At 45.4% G+C, this 21,872-nt stretch overlaps 1 protein-coding gene across 4 annotated transcripts in view; it reads right to left on the bottom strand.

Moving 5' to 3' along the window:
* Window positions 1-21,872, bottom strand: part of LRMDA (leucine rich melanocyte differentiation associated) — a 1,103,079-nt gene that overhangs the window by 470,901 nt on the left and 610,306 nt on the right. For all 4 annotated transcript variants that reach the window (XM_074382445.1, XM_074382447.1, XM_074382446.1 and 1 more), the window contains one exon: window positions 12,997-13,114. In XM_074382445.1, coding sequence (XP_074238546.1) covers window positions 12,997-13,114 — 118 coding nt within the window. The remainder of the gene's footprint in view (window positions 1-12,996; window positions 13,115-21,872) is intronic.

The following is a 21,872-nucleotide window of genomic DNA, read 5'->3' as shown; positions in this document are numbered from 1 at the left end:
ATCTAAAAGTCTAGAGGCTGCACGCCGGTCTGGAGGCTTTTCTGAACACAAAGAAGAAAACAATAATTTGTAATCTAATCGTCTCCAAAACATCCCGGGACTAAAAATGAGACTGAGTACAGAAATTAGAATCTCTCTTTTTCTAACATTAAACTGAACAGATTTTTTTTTTTAAGTTTCATAATACAGCACTTGGCTGTTTTCTAATTGTCTAGAGAGCCAATATCTCAACCTTGGGTTTCAAAACCCTTCTGATGATGGGATAATATTCTTTGGACACGTGCAATGAGCTCCCAAATTTTACTCCCCAGTTTTTTTCATTTCACTCTAGGGGCAGAGGGGCCTGATTCCAATGACAAATTCTAGAATCTAAACATCAGCCTTGATTTCCAGATTCACCAAGGGAATTGCAGGATGATTAAGAGTGTTGAGTGCAAGGTCACTCAACTGAAAGGGCTTAAGGGCTCACTTTTGTACCAGGCATCCTTTCCTGCATTGGTCCTGTGTAGAGACCTCCCTGCTCCACAGCTGTCCAGAGGGTGGCTGCGCCTTCATCCTCCTGGCTCCACCAGTGGCAAGGAGCCTCCCACCCCCCATTGCCATGCTTACTTCTCCTGTGCCTCCATCTGCCCTACTGCTTCCCTCTACCATTCCCACAAGAACAAAACAGTCTCATGCGGTGGCTGGGGAGATGCCCAAACACAGGAAGCTGGACCTCCCCAGGATGAACATGAGGCCTTCCTTTCCTCTCACATTCCTTTCTTTTAGGTGTTTTACTTTCATTAGTAAGTCGATGCCTCATAAGAGCATTAGAAGTATTTCATTTAAGGATAAATTCCAGAAAACTCAGTTAAGTCACCAGATATAGAGGGGCAATGCCCCCTGCTATGAACTGAATGTGTACCCCCAAATTCACATGTTCAGGCTCTAGCCTGCAATGGGACTGTACCCGGAGATGAAATCTTTAGGAGGTAATTAAGGTTAAATGAGACCCTAACCCAATAGGGCTGTGGCTTCATCAGAAGGGGAAGTGATCTCCTTCTCTGTCTTTACTTTCTCCACTGTTGAGTGGAGGGCACAGTGAGAAGATGGCCACCTATAAGCCAAGAAAAGAGCCCACGCCTGAACCCAACCATGCTGGCACCCTGACCTTGAACTTCCAGACTCCAGCACTGTGAGAAAATGCATTTCTGTTGTGTAAGCCATCTAGTCAGCGGCATATTGTTAATGGTATCCCAAGCTGAGTAACGTGCCCCCCAATCTCAAGCCACAATCACCTTCCCCACATTCACCCATACGACTTGATGACACAGCAATGCCACAAAGAGTCCTTGTAAGTTGAAATTACATGACTAAGAACACTAGCTGCTCCTGATGCTTTAGAGCAGAGCCTGCATTAGCTCCTGCCACAAATTATCTCATTTAATCCCCCAACAGACTTGAAAGAAGGCATTGCATTCCCTGTTTTAATAGAGAAACTAATAGCAGGAGGTAGAAGTCCAGCCTTTAATCCAAATCTAAACATTACCCTGAAACTTGGAGTGGGCCCAGTGCTCAAATGGAGGAGCAAGTCCAACAACAGCTCATGAACAAATCAAGAATCCCATTTTCCATGGAACTCAACAGCTACAATAAATGCAGATTTTAAACCTCCCCACAAAAACAGCTAGAGGCAACTCCTTAAATTGTGTCAAAAACAAAAGTAAAGGCTGTGGAGTAGGGAGAAATGAGTAACAATGGGCCCAGTAAAATATGGGACAGGTCACCAAGCCAGATAGCCTCTGTGACAATTTGAAATGCTCAACAGCAACAAAAGAAGAGGTGACCCACTTCTAATTTTCACTCATGGGCTAAAAGCTTCATAAAGTAGAAGCCCCACGAAAAATTCCCCACTTCCAAAAAGAAAAAAAAAGACAGCTTTGGAGCCTAGACAGAGTATTAGTTCACTGTTGAAATAATGAGTTATAATTCAAGTACTGTAGCTCAAAATTTACTGCCATATTTTAAAATGCACATGAAAAATAAAATTATCCTAAAACGTCCTTGGTGAAAAGGCTGCGCATAATTGCTATCACTGACAATGGCGTTGAACTCAGCTAAATTAACATCAAAGGAAGCCCCAATTACAGAGCATCTGTGTGTTATTGATGGTGCCCTGTCTGTTCATCTAAGACACTCTACTATAAGGAGCAGAAAAGCCAATCGATGGACCAATTGCAGCACCAGCCTTCAGGGACCCCAAGAGCAGGCCTTCCCTACCACACTTACAAAATGCCACTTCTGGTCAGAGTGACGAAGAAGATGCATTTGGAATCAGAGTGTGTACACAGGCCCCAGAAGCAGCTATGGTGACCACAGGTGCGCAAAACAACTGCTAGGCAAAAACACACTTCCCAGAGGGTTATAACAAACTCCCAAGCCAGATCCAACAGCTGTCCGGGAACTTGGGTGTCTGGAGGTATTGATGAGGAGAAACAGGTTCTCTAGAGAAACAGGAAACAAAGACATTTGCTTTGCTCCTCAATGAGCCATTTGGGGTAAAAGGGTGCCTCTATGGGTAGAGATAATTTCTTTTGAAATGAGAAGCCCCTCTCTTGTGAGCATCTGGCCCTCACTGAGTCTGCAGGATGGAGGAGGGGAGTGCCATTACTTGCGTGGTACCTCACGCTGGTACTTGCCTGGACATACCTGTTCAACACTTCTCCAAAGGGTACCCTGAAAAGTACATATCAGCCACATTCAGATGAACATCACATTTTTCTTTCTAACTTTGTGAAGACTCCCTAGGGCAGGAGTCTCCCACCCAAACCCCTAGGCTACAAACCAGTACTGGTCTGTGGCCTATTAGAAACCAGGCCACACAGCAGGAGGTGAGTGGCCAGTGAGCGAGCATTACTGCCAGGGCTCTGCCTCCTGTCAGATCAGTGGTGGCATTAGATTCTCATAGGAACTCCAACCCTACTGCGAACTGTGCCTGTGAGGGATCTAGATTGCAGGCTTCTTATGAGAATCTAATGCCTGATGATCTGAGGTGGAACAGTTTCATCTGGAAAATCTAGAAATCATCCCCCGCCCCTGCCCCCAGTCTGCGGAATAATTGTCTTCCACAAAACTGGTCCCTGGTGCCAAAAAGGTTGGGGACTGCTGCTCTTTTGTTATCTTACTCCTTTATCCTGTCCACAACTTTGCTTTTGGGAACAACAAAAATATCTCGTAAATGATAAGCACTGGAAACATTCCTTTCATCACTGAGCTTACAGAAGCTTTCTTTTATATTTTCTTAAAATTTGCTCTTCTTTTCTGCTATTACCTATAGTAGTGAGCAGTTTGGAAACAGCCAGAACTCCAGAGTAGAAAATGGGGCCATGCCATTCTTGTTTTCTCCTCCTTCCTTAGCCATGGAATTGTAAATGCATGCACCCATCACTGAAGGTAGCTTCAGAACAATGTTCATGACGTTTCTCTAGCGGCCTGGCATCTGTGTGGTTGACTCTCTGCCCCCACCTTGCAGGTTTCCCTGCCTTCAAGGGTACATAATGACTTGAGAGTTCACTCTCTAGGCTCCTACAATCTGATGTTTCCATGGGCCCAGAAGGGACTTTCTAAGCAAGACAGAGATCTATTAAGCTGCGGAGTTCAGGAAAGACGAGAGCAAGACCCTGGTCCAATGGAGGCGAGGGGATGCTGAGGCTATCATGATCCTCCTTTCACCCATAGATCAGTCACTGGCCTTTTTTCCCATTCCTAGACAAGTTGCCCCTGTATTTCCAACTCATTCTTCTTCATCACTAGCCTAGAATCACCAAGCTCAAAGCAAAGAATTGATAGGGGTGGGTTGGAGGATGAAGAAAAGCGTGAGAAGGATTCGTCAAGTTCACCCATGCACCCATAGCTGAAGAAGAGCAGCCAGCCCTGCCCTGCAGCTGTGCACAGAATCCCAGGCGATGTTGTTTTTAAATGGGGATAACTTTAAATCAGAACCCTAGCTGTACTCTCTAAGAACCCAATTTCTTAAGAAAGCATCTTTATTTTCCTCTCCTCCTCCCTCTTCTCTTTCCTTTCAAACTTAATTTTTAAAAATAACGATAAAAAGAATCTACATTGCAAAAACAAAATGCCAAAAATCTTTTTCCAAAGTGGATCAAGAAAATGTCAAGCTGGTAATGTGCAGATTACAGACATAATTGGCTACTAGGGCTCCATCTCAATCATTGCCAGGGATCATGCGAATGAGGGCTCTTTACGGCTCAGTTAAGAAGCCTTAAATTTACTCCTTAAAACTACACAATGAATACCATAAGGGACAGGGGCTTTGAGGTAAGAACATGACAAAGAACATTTTGGAAATATTGAGAACTCACTATAAAGGGGTCACTAGTGGGTCTCTGACAGCCATAGGCTGTCTCCTTGTTCCAGCATCAGAACTACTCACTCTTACATGGATCCATTTCTGCTGTCCCAGAGCTTCTTTAGACACAACTCTCTAACCTCTGTAGCTGCCTGAGCACTGATACTAGGCTGGGTGCTTGGAACACGGTGGCAGTCTCAGACCAGTGCCTGCTGTTGCACAGATTTCCAAATCACCAAAGCAGCTGCTCTGCACAGAGCTCCAAGGCTCCCTCTCCCAGATACCCAGGGACGCAAACACACTCTTGCCCAGACTTTTTTCCCACTTCAAACTCTGCCAAGGTTTCTCCTCACCCTCAGGGGAAATTATAAACCTGACCAAACTCAGAGAGTCCTCCACAGCCTGGCTCCTACAGTTCTTTGCCTAGCCCATACAATTCACCAAAATAGGTTGTGGGGAGTCATCACAGGGTCAAAATTGGAAATTGCAAAGTTACTTCAGGCTGCCTTCTATCTCTTGGTCTTTCTGCTCTTTTGCCCCTGCCTTCCATCATAAATGGATGCCTTATTAATGAAATGTAAGGGATACAGTGGGAAGAGCACAAGTGTTGAATTTGACTTTTTTTCCCCTGAAGTAATATAAAGCGAACAGGGGAAAGAACATGAGTTTTGGGGCCTAGGAAGACCTGGGGGAACACGGACCTGGTTCCAGCTTGCTCTGTAGTTTTAGGTAATATATATAATGTATCTGATTGTCAGTTTCTTCATTTGTAGATTCAAGGTTAGGGAGAAAACTAGAGATAAAATTGTTAAGCAGCTGGTACAATAGCTAGTAGACAGTGACTACTTAATGCATGTTCTAACTCACATATCAGGGAAGTTTCTGTGCATCTAATAATGTACCACTAGGCAGCCAGTCGACCTCTAGGCTGGCCCTGATATCCTAATTAGTTAAGTACCCAGAAAGCCTACAGTAGTCAGTGCTGAGGCACCAACGACTGCCACTAACCTCACGAAACTCCAAGTTGTGTCCAAGTTAAGAGCCCTGGTTCTGGCCAGGCGCGGTGGCTCAAGCTTGTAATCCCAGCACTTTGGGAGGCCGAGGCGGGTGGATCACGAGGTCGAGAGATCGAGACCATCCTGGTCAACATGGTGAAACCCCGTCTCTACTAAAAATACAAAAAATTAGCTGGGCATGGTGGCACGTGCCTGTAATCCCAGCTACTCAGGAGGCTGAGGTAGGAGAATCGCCTGAACCCAGGAGGCGGAGGTTGTGGTGAGCCGAGATCGCGCCATTGCACTCCAGCCTGGGTAACAAGAGCGAAACTCCATCTCAAAAAAAGAAAAGAAAAAAAAAAAAGAGCCCTGGTTCAAAGGCCAGAGATGCAGCAGAGGTAGGGTGTATGGATGGGGCGGCCTGCCTGTATTACTCAGGTTTCTGCAGCACACTACTGCTCCAAATCTTAGTGGCTTATTACAAGCATTTCTTTTTCATGCAGAGGTCTGTGGTTGGCTGGGATGTTTGCAGGCCTCAGGTCAGGTTCAGGTCTGGTCAGTGTGTCTCTCATGCTGTTTTTATAGCAAATGGCAGACGTGTGAGAGCGGTAAGTGGAAACACATGGTGCTGCATAAGGCCTTGGCCCAGAATTGTCATGCTGTCACTTCCACTCACATCCCATTGGCCAAGGAGTCACATGGCCAAGGCCAAAGCCAATGGAATGCGGAAGTGTATTCCTCCCTTAGATGGGGAGCCATGGCAAGGGCAGAGAGAAAGGAAGGGTTTTAGACAAACAATGCAATCTACCACACTTCTCCCAGTTGTTGGGTTTCAGAGGCAGGACAAAGTATCCTAGGGTTATTAATCTCATTTCCAACACTTAAAAAGTGCCGCCTACTTCCCTGATCCTCTTGATACATACCTGTCCAAGCATCTTTGGACAGCAGTGAGCAGGTAGAGCAGGTAGGAGGCTAAAAGGAGGAAGAGGGGGAAGCTGGGCTGTTGGGGTTCTGGACAAGCCAGAGGTTCCATCAGGGATACAGCAACATCCCTCAGGTACTGGGTTTCAATGACAATAGTCTCTACTATGTGTTCAGCACCTGGTGAGGCCCCGGGACTCCTGGGAGTGCCCCTGAGAGGTCTGCTACCACCTTCCTTCTTTCCATTGTGGATTTTGGTTTTCCATCCATAGGGCCTCACCAGCACACCAGCGACATGGCTTTCCTGAAGTGCTCTATTTTTTATTTCAGAGGGTTGCTACCCAAATGCAAGGCTACTGAGGTGTCTCCAAAGAGCAATACTCCAGAAGCATTTACTTGAGACACAGGATGCCATGATGCTATACATGGAGAAATAAAAATCCTTAAGTGATTGTCCCTCAAATGAACGTGCAAACTGTGAAATGAGGAATAAGGTTGAAAAAACAAACAAACTGCAAATGTTTGGCTCCCAGAGTTGTTTTTGAACATACCGTCTAAGCATTTTCTGAAAAGAAAAAAAAAGTTAATTAAAAATCTTTCCTTTCTTCAAAATTTACTAGAAAGCAACTGAAAATAGAATCTGAATGTGTCGCTAGAGAAGAAACATCTGCATGAAACAGAAAAAAAATCATAAAAACATGAGCACATTCAGGTAGTTGGAAATATCCAGAAAATCAACCAATATTTGTAATTTTTTTTTTTAATGTTTAGCACTGTGAAGAACTTTCAAAACACATTGGTTGATTGCCTGTTGAACTGAATGTACTTGTGATTTATAGTATTTATTTACAGGTATGTCCTGGCTCTCTATAAAATATATATTCTTGAAAATATTGAATATAGAGTAAAGGACAGTAATGTAACAAACCTAGAAGTAGTTTCTGATATCCTTTAAAGCATTTGCAATTTGGCTACATAGGAGTAACAGACGATATCAAAGACATACCCAGCGTAGTTTATAACAAGGCAGCACCTAGTGAAGAGCTAGTCTAATCATACAAAGCAATTAAGTGCAGCAAAGCAACTAGGTGCTAAACGAGTACTCCTTTAGGTATAGACAAAAAATACAATAGCAGCAAAGACAAGGAAAATTTCATTTTAACTACACACAGACTTGTGGGTACTCCAACATGTTTCATGAGAAAAGCTTCCTAAAAGCCCTAATATGAGCAGGTGGGTCCAAAGAGAAGGAGGACTTCAGTACCATCCTGAGTGATGGGGAGCACACAGCTGCGGATCACACCCTTGCTTCTCCCTAAAATTCTACCCAATGGAAAAGCCAAGGCATGGGGATTGTGGTAGCGGTAGGTTTTCCCATCATAAATAATCCAGGAAAATCCTTCAGAAAAACAAATACAATGCCTGGAATCTGTCTTTTCTGCCAGCGTACAGGTTGTAATTACCACACTCTATAAAGGCAATGGTTTCTTTCCTGCCTTTTCAGGTAACCATGTTGACTGAAGTAATTAGAACATGTACAACCTTTTCAGATAGAGCTTCCAATGTGCTCTGCTATTCATGGTTTATTCCTTTGATGAGTATTGACTGAGCCTCTGCTATAGACTAGGTACTAGAAATTCAGAAATAAACAAAACACAAGGTTCCTGCCCTCATGGAGCTGGCATCCCAACAAGAAGCCGACTTCCATGTGAATCATTCTCTGTCTTTATCCTAGGGAGCCCTTTTGCATGGAAATCCAAAAACACAGACAAAGATGGAAGAAACTAAAGGTATCCAGGGGACTTAGGACCTAACTCCAAGTGTCAAGGGAAGGACTGTGTATTTGGGTCTGAGGATCACCTACTCCCATGAATACCTAGGGTACCCGTGGGAGCAAGTGATCCTCAGACCCAAATAGTTTCCAATTTTCAGTTTAGGGGAAAAGAATAAGAAAGACTTCTTGAAGTTCATGTATCCCAAAGTTTATTTCTTCAACACAGGGCATCTCCCTCCCTCTCCTTCCTTCTCTCTAACACACACACACACACACACACACACACACACACACACACAATAGCCCACCCTCTCAAATATCCAAAGGTAGGCACACCCACAAATATACAAGCCACAACGAACTTCACAAATACACAAACTACACATGATGGCAAAATCCATTGTGCCCACATAAAGAAACAAGTGACATGTCTTCAAGGACACCTCACTACTCACGAACATGTTTATTACCACATCTGGCCCATGAGAGGATGGACACGAATGCAAGCAAAACCCAAGTGTCAAAGCACTTTCTAAACTTGGCTGTGTTTCTCAGCCACCCTCCCCAGGCTTCTTTAAGGTTCTGAAGATTAAACAGTGGGTAGCCAACTTTGTACACATGCCTGTAAACAAGAGGGCTCAGCTTTAAATAATTATGTCAAAGAAATGACAACTGTGCTCTTTGCCAGAACAGGGATGAATAATTACAAAGCCAGGACATAATTAAGCAATTCTGACTGTCGGATTTTTGAGCTGTCTCTCTGCAGTGCAAGGCTGGCGAGCCCACCACACACGTCCTCCTGGACAGGCCTCTGCACCCCTTTGATCTGTGTTTCCCAGTGCAGTGAGGGGGTCTACAGTCTGGTTACTAGAGAGCTCTTTCTTTGGGGACCCGAATCTTCTCTGTATCCAGCGTGGTGTTCTCTGTATTAAGAATGGCATGATTCAATGGCCAATATTTGATAAATTTATATACATACTTTATATATTTTAATTTGGGGAAATGACAAAGCCTAGCTGTTTCAGGTCCATCAACTAATAACACACACACACACACACAGAGAGAGAGAGAGATAGAGAGAGAGAGAGAGTGAGTCTGGAAGCATCCTTATAGCATCAGCTATCACTTCCTAATGAATGACAGCATCTTTCTGTACAACAGTCAGAGCTCAGACAGAAGGCAGTTTTGAAACAACAAAAGCCAAAAGGCAGCAACAGAGGAGAAATGTGTTATGATGGGAGAAAGTGAGTGAGGACTTGCACTCAAGCGTCAGTGCCTGCCGGGAACCCAATCAGGCCTCTGTGACATCGGGCTTTTATCACCTCCTGGATGGTTCTGCATTTGTGTCAGCCGAGAACACCCAGACTCCCCGTTCCCTACCTCCAAGGCAAGGGCTGTGATTGGAGAGGCATTTTCCATTCTCCCAAATACTTTATGTCAGGAATAAAATGAAAACAGCTCCCCAAATCACGGCTGCCTTGATCATCCATCAGCGTATTCTGCTGAATAAGCACAACAGGCCTTGGCTGCCCTGGAAAGGACAGAAGCCAGCTTGAGATTCTGATTCCATCATGAAAAATAGGTCTTTCCTGAGTGTGCTCAGCACAGCAGCAGCAACACATGGAAAGGAAATCGCTTGCCACTTAGAAGCTGACTCTGGTGTACACATAGCTCCCAGAACATGCATATGTATATATACACAGACACAGAAGCGGGTATCCACACCTGCATGGGAACAAACATATGTCTGTATACATAGTGAACAGGTGAGAACCAGCCTTTTTAATGCCAATTTAGTAATTTAGAAAGGAGCTCATTTAGCCTTTTTCTTTCTACAAGAGAAGCACCACTGCATATCTCTGAAAATAACAGACGAAAGGGAAGTGCCTGCCATTCAATGTAGGTATCCAGTTCTAGATGAATTCAAGAACACAGAAGAATCATCCTGAGCATTTGAAGAATCATGGCATAAATTGAACATCTAACTGGAAACCCAGACCCCTGGGGGTTCTGGTCCCAATTCCATAGAGCCTCAGGAAATTATACCTTCTCCCAGCACCCTCATCCATGAAACAGGAGCACAGACTAGGTGATACCTAAGTCCTCTTTGGTTAGGAAATCATGTGACTACAGGAAGAACCAAGATCCCCATAATTTATAAGAGTACTTTTGTCTCTCTCCTCAAATAATTAACAGGTATTTTATTTTTAACATTTGTTTTAGGTTTGGGGGTAGAAATGCAGGTTGGTTATATAGGTAAACTTGTGTCATGAGGATTTGTCATACAGATTATTTCATCACCCAAGTACCAAACCTAGTACTCAATAGTTATTTTTTCTGCTCTTCTCCCTCCTCCCAACCTTTACCCTCAAGTAGGCCCCCATGTCTGTTGTTGCCCTCTTTGTGTTCATGAGTTCTCATCATTTAGCTCCCACTTATAAGTGAGAACATGTGGTATTTAGTTTTCTGTTCCTGCGTTAGTTTGCTAAGGATAATGGCCTCCAGTTCCAATCATGTTCCTGCAAAAGACATGATCTCTTTCTATTTTATGGCTGCATAGTATTCCATGGTGTATATGTATCACATTTTCTTTATCCAGTCTGTCACGGATGGGCATTTAGGTTGATTCCCTGTCTTTGCTATTGTGAATAGTCCTGCTCTGAATATCCACGTGTATGTGTCTTTATGATAGAACAATTTATATTCCTTTGAGTATATACCCAGGAATAGGATTGCTAGGTCAAATGGTAGTTCTGTTTTTAGCTCTTTGAGGAATTGCCATACTGCTTTCTACAATGGTTGGACTAATTTACACTCTTAACAGGCTTTTTAAAGCTTAATGCAGTTAGTAAGGATATTGAAGTCAATCATACAAACATGAACTAATTCTAGAATTGATTAGAAACTAATTGGGAACTCTGAAGAGCATTTCTGCTGATGTTGCTAATGACTCAGAAACAGCTAATGCTGGATTTTAAGGAGCCAGTGTCAGATGCTTTCAGAAGCAAGGAAGGATTTCGATTCCCTCCTCAATCTCTATTCAACAGAATAGTCCTGGTCTTACTCATTTTCTTCATTTAGACCTCAGAAGGTTTTGCTTGAACAAAGAGATCCACAGGATAAATATTTAGCTCACTGCTCCAGGAGTAAGAAAGGAAAGAGAGAGGAGTGTGGGCCCAGTGGTCAGACACAAGGTAAACCTCAAGCTATACAATTACTAGCCAAGTGACCTGTGGCAGCCCAGTTAACTTCTCCAGGCCTGAGTTCCCTCATCCATAAAGTGAGCCGATGACCCCTTCCTTCTACTATAGAGGGTGATGTGAATACTTGCAGAACTGTGCACCAAGAACCTTAGAATAATGGGGGGGGGGGCAAACATTGAGTGCCCCATTCAGATATGGTGGGCGCCACATTTATTACCCCTTCAGATTTTGAGTGACAAGGTAGAGCTTCCCACATCAAAGGCAATGAGCACAGGAGAAATACTGATCCACTCTGCACACAGGTATACACATGTATACAGATGTATCTAAGAAGGTGAGACATGTGGGCAGGTTATTTCTAATAACCCAGGATATTATAGAGTGCATTTGCTGTACTTTTGCTGGGTTTTGTCATGTTGGCCATCTCTGGACTGTTTTCCCCAAAAACAAATAAAAAGAAGGCCATGAAATAAATTATTTCATTTGGAAAAATTACAAAAGCTGGAATAAGTAAAGGCAATCGTGTGCAACATATCAAACCTGTGCCTCGATAGGGGGAACTGTTAACACTTTAATAGCTACGAAATGAATCACTCAATTAATTTCCCACATGCTGAAAGAGGTAACAATACATTTATCTGCCAGTATTATACCCTCCCTATCATATATTTCCACAACTGCTAGCAATTTTATTCAGCATAATGGGAAATAAGTTGTACCTCATGGATTCAGGGAAAGTGACCTGAGGTCTGCTGCCAGCAGAGCAACTTGATGGAAGATGTTTCATTGTTCTGTTTTGTTTTTGTTTTTTCTCCCCGCTCCCCACCACCCTTAATCACTTCCAATGCACGTGCAGAGTGCTGTAAGTCAATAGTTGAGGATAAACTAGACCTCTAGGATATCAGTACCAGCATTTTCAACACACAAGCTGCAATCTCATGGGAGGTGACTGCACAGCTCCACAGAGCTCAAGGCGATGACGGTTCTCCAAGGAGGTCATCAGGGGTCATTGAGTTCATTCCCCAGCCTATGGCTTCACTGAAGGACTCCCAGCTCCTCCCAAAGAGACAGTCATCCTTGTCCTTAAAAAATCTCCTTGTGTCTGAATCCAGACCCCAAGCCAAATCTCCACTGCCTCATCAGAGCTGCTATTAGGATGACACCAAATTCACTTACAGGCTCAGCTGGTAAAGGAAAGGTCAGTAAACACCATTCTAATAAGCTCTGGAGAGATACATGTGGAGGGCATATGCCAGCCTAGGGACACATTGTCAGAAAACATCGCCTTCCACACTAACGATATCTCAGAGAGTTGTGGAGCCCTTGCCTGTGATGGAAAATCACTCTTCCCTAGCATCCCTTTGGCAGTAAAAAAGTAAGGCCCCCTCTGAAATACTAGAAGAATCTCACCCACTCCAGAAGCCCACCCACGCCCAATGCTTTCCTCTTTCTCCTTTCTCAGCTGCAAACCTGCAGAGGCCCCAGTTAGGGAATATCTCCAAGAAGGAGACCTGCAGTCCCCTGCAGAACTTCACCATTGGTCTATGCATAGTGCTGCTTTCTTGTTAAAACAGGAAGATCTGACTGGTACTTAATCCTATTTCATGTTTGGCCAACAATGTATCCATGGATGGCCGCTTCATGTGAGATCTCAACTGCATTCTAAACATTCAGAGGACATTCTCCATGCCCTGGAGCGTAAGCACTGCCATGAGATCTAAATCCCTTGTGAAGAGCGGGGAGTAGGCAGCTCACCTTGGGCTTCACCACCTTCATGAAGGCTCCTCTGACCAATGCCTCCTCTCGTTCTTGTCTGGTTACTTTCCGGGCATCCAGAAATTTCAAGTTGGGTAGCTTGTACAGAACAAAGCATCTGGAAGACAAGAGTCAGAGACAACTCGGAAAGGTTTGAATGGCAGCCCAAGAGACCCAGACAGCCTGTCTGATCTTCAGGAATCCACACCATCTGGTCTTCCGGAGCTTAGACCTTGGCGGCTCCTCCTCTCTTCTTTCACAAAGAACAAACAATTGCTCCTTGGAGAAGTCAGAATGCTTCTGTCTTACCCAGATGTACAACTATACATTAGAAGCACACACTAAGGGTACACTTGGCTCAAAGGTAAACACACATACATGTGGGTTAGCCAGTAGCACCCTATCAATGTATTCCCTTCTTTCCAGTCTGGAAAACACACTTAGCTTTGCTATAGAGAAGTTCTCAGTAAAATCAACCTATAAATTGAGTGTGCCCTTTACATCACTGTCATCCTTATGGGTCATCTGTATCACAGACAGTAATGACCTGGATGACTGTGGGTTAGAAGCGAAGAACGCATGTAGCTGAGAAATGCTTCCTTGAGGAATCAGGCAGGGGTCTTAAGAGCTTTTTTCTCATCGTTCCTTGATAATTCATGTGGTTATTTCCACACTTGCTGATCTACGAAGATTATGAAGGAGACATAGGGGGAGTTAATTTCCAGGAGATATTAATGGCCCAACAAATGCTAGGTGCTCTCCATTTCCCGGGAAAAACTTCTTGGCATACATACAGAGTCCAGAAATAAGCCAATGGCTGCTAGTGTAATTAACTGTCCTCAGATAGGTATATATGGAGTTAATGAGGATAGCCACTTGGCCAGGGTATCGTTATATAAATGTACAAACAAATATGTAACAGGTATGGACACGTGTCTATACTTCTCCCTTGTCAAGGATAGTCACTAATAAGATGCTTTCCATTAAGTTCCATAGCCCACCAATCAGACAAGCTAATTGTTTCCACCCTATACTGCTTAGCAAGAAGAGGTAAGTAGCCAGTGTCAAGAGTAATGGATAATCTCCGAGGGAATCTGCCATTTCCTCCCCACACCCAGGCTCCGAGCCTCATCTCCTATGAAGGTTTTGTGTACACCTCCAGCCCACACTGCTTTTTCCCTTCTCAGGACTCCTAGAATGTGCTATCAGCACCTTACAGTCCAACATTCTGTTGTTTTCTGATTATTTTCTTGGTGTTCCTTAATGTCCTTACCTAAACTGTAAGCTTCTTGAAGATAGGGACTAATTTCTTTGATCTCTCTCACCAAATCTTGAAAACTGGCATTAGAATGGAGTTAATAATATACCAGTTTATTTCAGTTGCACAAATATTTCTTGATCTATGTGCCAGGACTTAGGGATACAGAGGTGATTACAACATGCTTCCTGCTCTCAAAGGTGTTCTCAGTGTAACAGCAATTATACACTCACATGGAGAAATTAGGAATCAGCATAGCTAAGTGCCAAGATTGAGGTTTTCCACAGAGTGCTTACTGGAGCACAGAGAAAGGGGTCTACTTTCCCTTACTCAGTGGAAAAGGAGAAACAGGAAATCTCAAGTGGGCATCAAGGAACCACACCCCAAGGCAATCCCAAGCACCTAGCTGTTCCTCAATGAGGATATTACTTGGAAGAGTGTGCCTCCCTCCTTACTGGAGCCTTGAGTTCTCAAGACCACCTTCCACATTCATAAAGTGGTCTCATTACTGGTGGCAGTAACAGCCCGTCTGGAGCAATTGCTGCAAATACACCAGCTTCAGTAGAGACTACTTGCCCAGAGCTGGCAGGAGCCAGGAATAGGCGGGAGCCCCACGCCCTCCTGAGTTGGTGGGGCAACAGCCCCTGCTCCAGTGTGCAACTGCAGCCGCCCAGCTACAGACCCAGGCATCCCTGTGCTCTAGGGGGCTTGGGAAGCCCCCTCCCCTGGCAGGATTGGAAGTGCCTGCTCCTGCTGCCTGGCCTCTCCCTATTCCCAACACCCACTCCAATTTCAGAGAAAAGTTGTGGCCAAGCCCATTCACTGCCACCATGTGACTGGGTGGGTATATACTCGAAGCAGTACTGAAATGCCAGCCACCTGTCACCTCAACCCCTCTGGACTTTGGATGCTGACAAGCACAGAAGGAAGGCCAAGGGGCAGCTGAGGACAGCTCTGCATGGGCCTGCAGGCATCCCTTGGCACAAACAGCCTGGGTACCATAGGCATTGTGGACAGCAGTTTGATGACTGGCAGCAAGAGTCAGATGGGCTCCTGGGTGGAAAGGGCTGTGTCCCCGGTGAAGCCCCACCATCAGGCCAGGGATGGCCTAAAGCACAGGGCCTGGGCTGCCAGTTTCACAAACTGGACTAAAAACTTATGGTGCTTTTTCTAAAGACTAAAAACTTATGGGTGGCCTGCCCATGGCCACCCATGGACCAATCAGCATACACTTCCATTCCTCTGAAGCCCATAAAAACCCCACATTTAGCCAGACTCGGGCAGATGATGGAACAACCTGCCTGTGGAGAGGAGCTACCCACTCTGGGTCTCCTCTCTGCTGAGGGCTGCACAGACACTGAGATGACCTGCCTGCAGAAAGGAGCTACCCACTTTGGTTGTCCTGAGAGCCGTACTCTCGCTCAATAAAGCAACTCTTCGCCTTGCTTACCCTCCAGCTGTCTGCATCCTTCATGACTCCTGGATCTGGGACAAGAACTTGGGACCCACCAAATGGCAGGACTGAAAGAACTGTAACACACACAGGGCTGAAACACATCCCCCTCCTTGCCACATTGCAGGCAATCAGAAGGAGAGAAGAGTTACAGCCCTTTGGGAAGCCCAGACCTAATAGCTCCCCAAGCCAGGGCTATGACACCCTCTTTGGAGCTTTGTGGTTCCTGGCATCTCCAAGCTACCAGGTGCTACTATGTTCCCCAGCACCTGCAGTGGAAGCCACTTGTGGTATGCCTGGTCCAGATGCAGCCTCACAGGGAGCTGGCGCCCATGCCGGTGCCTAGAGTTGTCCAGCCACCGTTGCCAACACGCCTGGCTGTGTGCAGTGGCCGAACCCCATGCTTGCTCCCTCATGTACCCCTCACTGTCCCACACCTGGCTCACCCTTGGTAGGCACAGGACCTGAACTGGTAGCATGAGTCACGTGCAGCCTGCCAGTAGGTGGAATGAGCCCAGCGGGCCCAGGCAAAACTCAGGCAAAGGCACCACTAGCCACAGAGCTTTCCAGTAATGAAGTGACACCCCAAGGATCTGGTGACATTATCACCAAGTGGCCTGCATGTGCGTATCCAGATAAAAGGCTTAGCTGACCACCCCAAAGCCAGAAAAAATAGTTTAGAGGTCTGCAGGAATAACCTTCATAGGACTCATTCTTTTTTTTTTTTTTTTTTTTTTTTTTGAGACGGAGTTTCACTCTTGTTACCCAGGCTGGAGTGCAATGGCACGATCTCGGCTCACCGCAACCTCCGCCTCCTGGGTTCAAGCAATTCTCCTGCCTCAGCCTCCTCAGTAGCTGGGATTACAGGCACGCACCACCATGCCCAGCTAATTTTTTGTATTTTTAGTAGAGACGGGGTTTCACCATGTTGACCAGGATGGTCTCGATCTCTTGACCTCGTGATCCACCCGCCTCGGCCTCCCAAAGTGCTGGGATTACAGGCTTGAGCCACCACGCCCGGCAGGACTCATTCTTAAAGTCAAAATACTATGAAATTATTTTCCTCCTTCAGAAATGTCTACCCCATGCCTGATGTTCTGAAATTTGACTCTAGCTACTTCCTGCTTCCTCCCTGGTCTCAATCTATGGCTCTCTTTCCTACCCTGGGTTCTCCCTTCTCTCTCCAAATACCAGCTAACCTCACCCCAAATCAAGAAAGTGCCACAAACCCATAAATATCTTTTCTTTTCTTTCTTTTTCTTTCTTTCTTTCTTTTCTTTTCTTTTTTTTTTTTTTTTTTTTTTTTTTTGAGATGGAGTCTTGCTCTGTTGCCCAGGCTGTAGAGCAGTGGCATGATCTCTACTCACTGCAACCACTGCCTCCCAGGTTCAAGCAGTTCCCGTCTCAGCCTCCCGAGTCACTGGGACTGCATGTGTGCACCACCACATCCAGCTAATTTTTGTATTTTCAATAGAGACAGGGTTTCACCATGTTGGCCAGGCTGGTCTCAAACTCCTGACCTCAAGTGATCTGCCCACTGGGATTACAGGGGTGAGCCACTACCAAATATCTTCTCCACCCTCCAGTAGAGCTCCCACCGGCCTCAGTCAATGTCAGAGAAAACTTCTGACTTCTGCTTGTAGCAGAAAAGTCTTGATGACAACAGACTCTTTCAAATAAAGACACGTACAGACAGAAACAATATGTCAGGAGTGACGCGCAGGGAGTAAAGACACCCACTAAGTGTAGGGTGGGAAAAGATGAATATTCAGGTGAAGAAAACATCGGTATTAGAAAATCAGCCAATGTTTAACGATGGAGTGAAAGATGCCTTCATGGGGCTGGCAGAACCACGATGACAACAGACCGCACATTGTCATTTTGCCTCACTTTGGATCACAGCCCTGAAATCAAAGGAGAAAGAGAGAAAGAGAGAGGTGCTGGCTTTTAAGCTAGTTAAAAATTTTAGATGACAAAGAGCTGCTGTTTTCAGATCACTCTTCTTATACAATCAAAGAGACAGCCTATGACACAGGCTGCCAGTCACCCCCTGAAATGAGGAATGACTTGACACCCATCCCAGGGGCCAGCCTGGGTTTCCAAGTGGTTGCTGCTTGGAGAGGTTTGAGGGACACTAGGAGGGCTTGTTTCAAATAGTTCCATCTGAGATTCAGCCCAGGGTCCAAAGTTTCTCCCATAGAGATGTCTTCTTTCATTTACTGACTCATACATTCGCTCATTCAACAAATAATTATGGAACAGCTACCACCTGTCAGGACCCGGGTCCGGTGCCAAGATAAGGAGCTGAGCAATCTAGAAGTTCTGTGCTCTCAGGGAGCTTCCATTCTTGCACAGTGGTTCCCAAACTTCAGTGGGCATCAGTGTCCCCTGGAGACTTCCAACACACAGATGGCAGGGCCCCATCCCCAGAGTTCCTGATTCAGTATTGCTGGAACTGGTCCTGAAATTTACATTTCTAATATATCCCCAAATGATGCTGCTGCTGCTGGTTCTGCTGAGAGCCAATGTCCTCGTGAAAATAACCCCATGAAGAATAGTAGCTTTGAAATAAGGAGGGTGGTGAGGCAGCAAAAAGTCTCCTTCCAGTTCCACTAAGGTCTGCCCTGCCCCAATGCCTGCAGTACACAGAGCCCAGCCAGCGGCCACCTCTGCCAGATCTTCCTGCCCCTTGGTGGCTTGGATCTGGCTCCAAACATTATTGCCAAGTGATAAGTCAGTGGGCTTCCTGCCTGCCTGTCCCTTCGTGGTCCTGAGAGATCTATTTCCCTTTGTTCTAGGTCATGTCAGGGTGTCAAAAGCCGCAGCTTCAATCCTGAGTGTAATACAAGTTTGCCATAAAAATACAAGAGAGGATTCCCGAAGCCACAGAATGAAGGCTTTTACAATATCAATTCAACCCTTGTAAATTTAATCCCACGTTATTTGTTGCACCAAAATCTCTTTACTGTGATGTATTACTTAGTTACTGGGGTTATCACAGCCGTATCCTAAAGTTGCATAGTACATAAAACATTTCAGTTAACAATGCGGGAAGGTTAACTCCCCCAGATAACCTGCAATCACAAGGGCTAGTCCAGATGACATCCCTCTGTCAGCTTCCACAAGCTATTGATGGTTCAATCAGTTTGTTTTGAAGGTAAAGTACAACAAAAGGGCACTAAACTTATTCAGACTGTCAACAGGGGCTATCGGGAATGGGGCTTGCAGGTAAGTCATTCTGGGTGTTTTAAGGCTATTATCAAACAGCAATGGTTGAAGGAAGAGACAGCTACTAATAACACAGAAGGCAGCCATCATAAACCACTTTATGGCAGAAACCCCCGTCTATAAATCCTGCGACACCCGGAGACAGCTTCAGATTTATAAAACTGCTTGTTAAGCCAGGGCACTGCTTAATGAAAAGAGATCCGTCTAAGTTCTAAGTCTCACGTCCCTAGCTCCAGAGGGCAACTCCAATTTTTCTGACCTTCTCAAGGTGGCTGGGGGAAAGCCCCAAGGGTGGTGAGTGGGGGCGGGGGTGGTTAGAGTCAGAGGCCCTCTTGGCTGAGATACAGAAGGTGGGGTTATCAAGAGGAGGGCAGGGATCCTGGGAAGGTGCTTAAAGATCCATTTGTCTCTGTCTGGAAACAGATTTCCTAAAACTGAGAGAACAGCACATCCAGCTTTTCAGGTCCTCTTTCTTTTCACATAGAATGTTCCATTTGCTTAAAGGACTCCTCTAAAGAGAGAGCTAAAACCGTTAGGAGGGGAAAAGGAACAGGAGAAAGACTTTTTGTTCTTTCTCTCCAAAATCAATTTTCTCTGCTCTAGTCCCGAGACTGGCATTTTTCATCCAGACCTCAAAGAAAGAGGAGGATGTTCTTTCCTCCTGCCTGTAACTGTTATCCCCGGGACAATGGCTGCTCCCCAGGAACACTGTGCAACCTCAAAAAAGCTCAGATGCGCCTCCATGGTCTGCAAATGGGGTTGGCTACCATGTTTCTTTCTCTGAGACTCTATTCAAGAAATACCAAGTTTTCAGTTCTTGAGGGAACTGGGCATGGGGTCATTGGAGTTTTGTTTTGTTTTTAACATTTTCTGCCGTTCATGGCATTCTACACTTTTTTTGCATTATTTCTTGCTGCCTTCTTGCTTCCATCCTTTGGAGGCAGGGAGACAGGGTACAAGCTACTGATGCCCTGCCTGGGACTCCTTAAAGCAGCCATGGGCGATCTGTGAGCCATTCTCAGTCTTTCACAAAGCTTAGTGGGATAGATAACTCTGCCAACAAAACATCATGCTTCCTCACTGTTGACTAGATTACATTAGCTTATTTAGCAACACTGGTTACCTCATGCTGAGCAGAAACCCTGATCGACTGCTGAATGTATCTGTCTAATAATAATAATAAAGGTAGCAATGTCTTATGCACAGCCTATCTGAGAGACCAAAGCTTTTAAAGTATTAGGGATAAAAATAAAAGGAGGGGAGGTTTTTGTAACAAAAAGCCTGGGGACTCATAGGGTAGGAAAAAGGCCAGACTCTGAGGGTTTCCTGCTCTGTGATCTCGGTTCAGTCTCTGCTGCCTTTCTGAGCCTCAGTTTCTCTATCCATGCAGTGAAGGGGATGGGCCGAATGACGTCTAAGCTTTCTCCGAATGTTACCTTGCTTGAATTCTATGTGGCCCAAAGCTGACTCATAATAAATACATCCATGTCGCCCTTTCTTGTTATTCCAATTTCCTTCTATAACCACCCCCAACACCTCCAAGAAAATGACTGTGAGAAAGTCAATAAAGACCAAAGAGTAATGAACAAACACTGTGAGTGGGGTAACTGCAGATGCTCAGAGACATGACAATGATCTCACTCTAATGAGCCGAGGTGAGCTCACCTACAGCATTCACGAATGCCTAACAACTGGCAGAGGCCAGCTGATTTTCCTCACAGTTCACAGGCAGCATGTTTGAAGTCTCCGTGCAAACAATACACCCACAGGACAGACCAAGGCCCTCTACTGAGGGTAACCGGCAATTACTCTGTGGGCTTCTGTCACTTTGATCTCTGGGTCATGACCTTTGCTTTCTTGTGATCTTCAAAGCCCAGATTGTAGATTAGCTGGAGAATGCTCGCTGCCTTATGTAAGCCACAAGTTTTACAGCTCCTATTCTGCTGGGAAATGATGGCAGCCCAGAGCGACCAGACAGCAGAGGGTCCCTCCCTCCTTCCCTTTGACTGAGTGCTGCAGACACTGGGCAGGCCCCAGGGCTGCTCCATGCAGGCGAACAAAGAAAGGGCCTCACGTTTTAAATAACTGAAAGTTGTAAGGAATACAGAAGGGCCTGCGGGGAGGAGGGAGGAAGGCAAGGCCAACCAGAGACTGGAGTGGCAGGGGGGATGAGCAACAGAGGGTTCAGTGACAGAAGAAGAACTAAGAGACCATGAGACCAACTTCCTTATTTGAAAGGTAACTCCAGACTTCTCTACTGGTGACCTTCAGTCCATTGTTCCTTCTACAGCAAAAAGAAAAGAAGAGATTGCAAGGGAAGACAAGAAATAGACCATTCTGGGCACCCAACCTTCCCATATTGATTTGTTATTTTGGCTAGTGTCGAAATCCACAAGGGGCACCAGAGTGGTTTCTTAGTTAGCATGGTGGTCTCTCCGGCCAAGCCTTGCACCACTGTTCTCTTCCTGCCCGAATCCTGGAGGCTGCTGATTATCACATTCACCTCCATTCAACATTGATCCCAAAATAGCAGCATGGTGTGTACACACTGAAAAGCAGACAGGTTTAAGCTCCTATAATAACAGGGCCGTGGACATTTCTCAGCCATGAACTATGATGAATGGAAAAGAGAAACCCAGGCATGGCTCTGCTCCTGCCCCAGTGGGGCCAGGGCACTACTCAACAACTTGGTAGTATGTTCATGCTCACATATAAGTTTAATGAGCCTGTTTTATGGTGGGGATGTGTGCCAAGAAAACCCAACTGGGTGCACAGGGGGTAAGTGAGGAAGTGAGAGGGGTGAATGTGGGAGGAGGGGAGGAAAGACTCCACAGAAACTCAAGCTCCGTGATGCCATTTCCAATAACTACATAAATTGAGTCACTTCCCATCTCGGGTCCAGTGGCTGGCCACAGCGTGACCTAAAACTGGGCTGAC

This window comes from Saimiri boliviensis, chromosome 12 (genome assembly GCF_048565385.1).
Source record: "Saimiri boliviensis isolate mSaiBol1 chromosome 12, mSaiBol1.pri, whole genome shotgun sequence".
In the NCBI taxonomy this organism is placed as follows: Eukaryota; Metazoa; Chordata; class Mammalia; order Primates; family Cebidae; genus Saimiri; species Saimiri boliviensis.
This window is presented reverse-complemented; position numbering and strand designations above follow the sequence as displayed.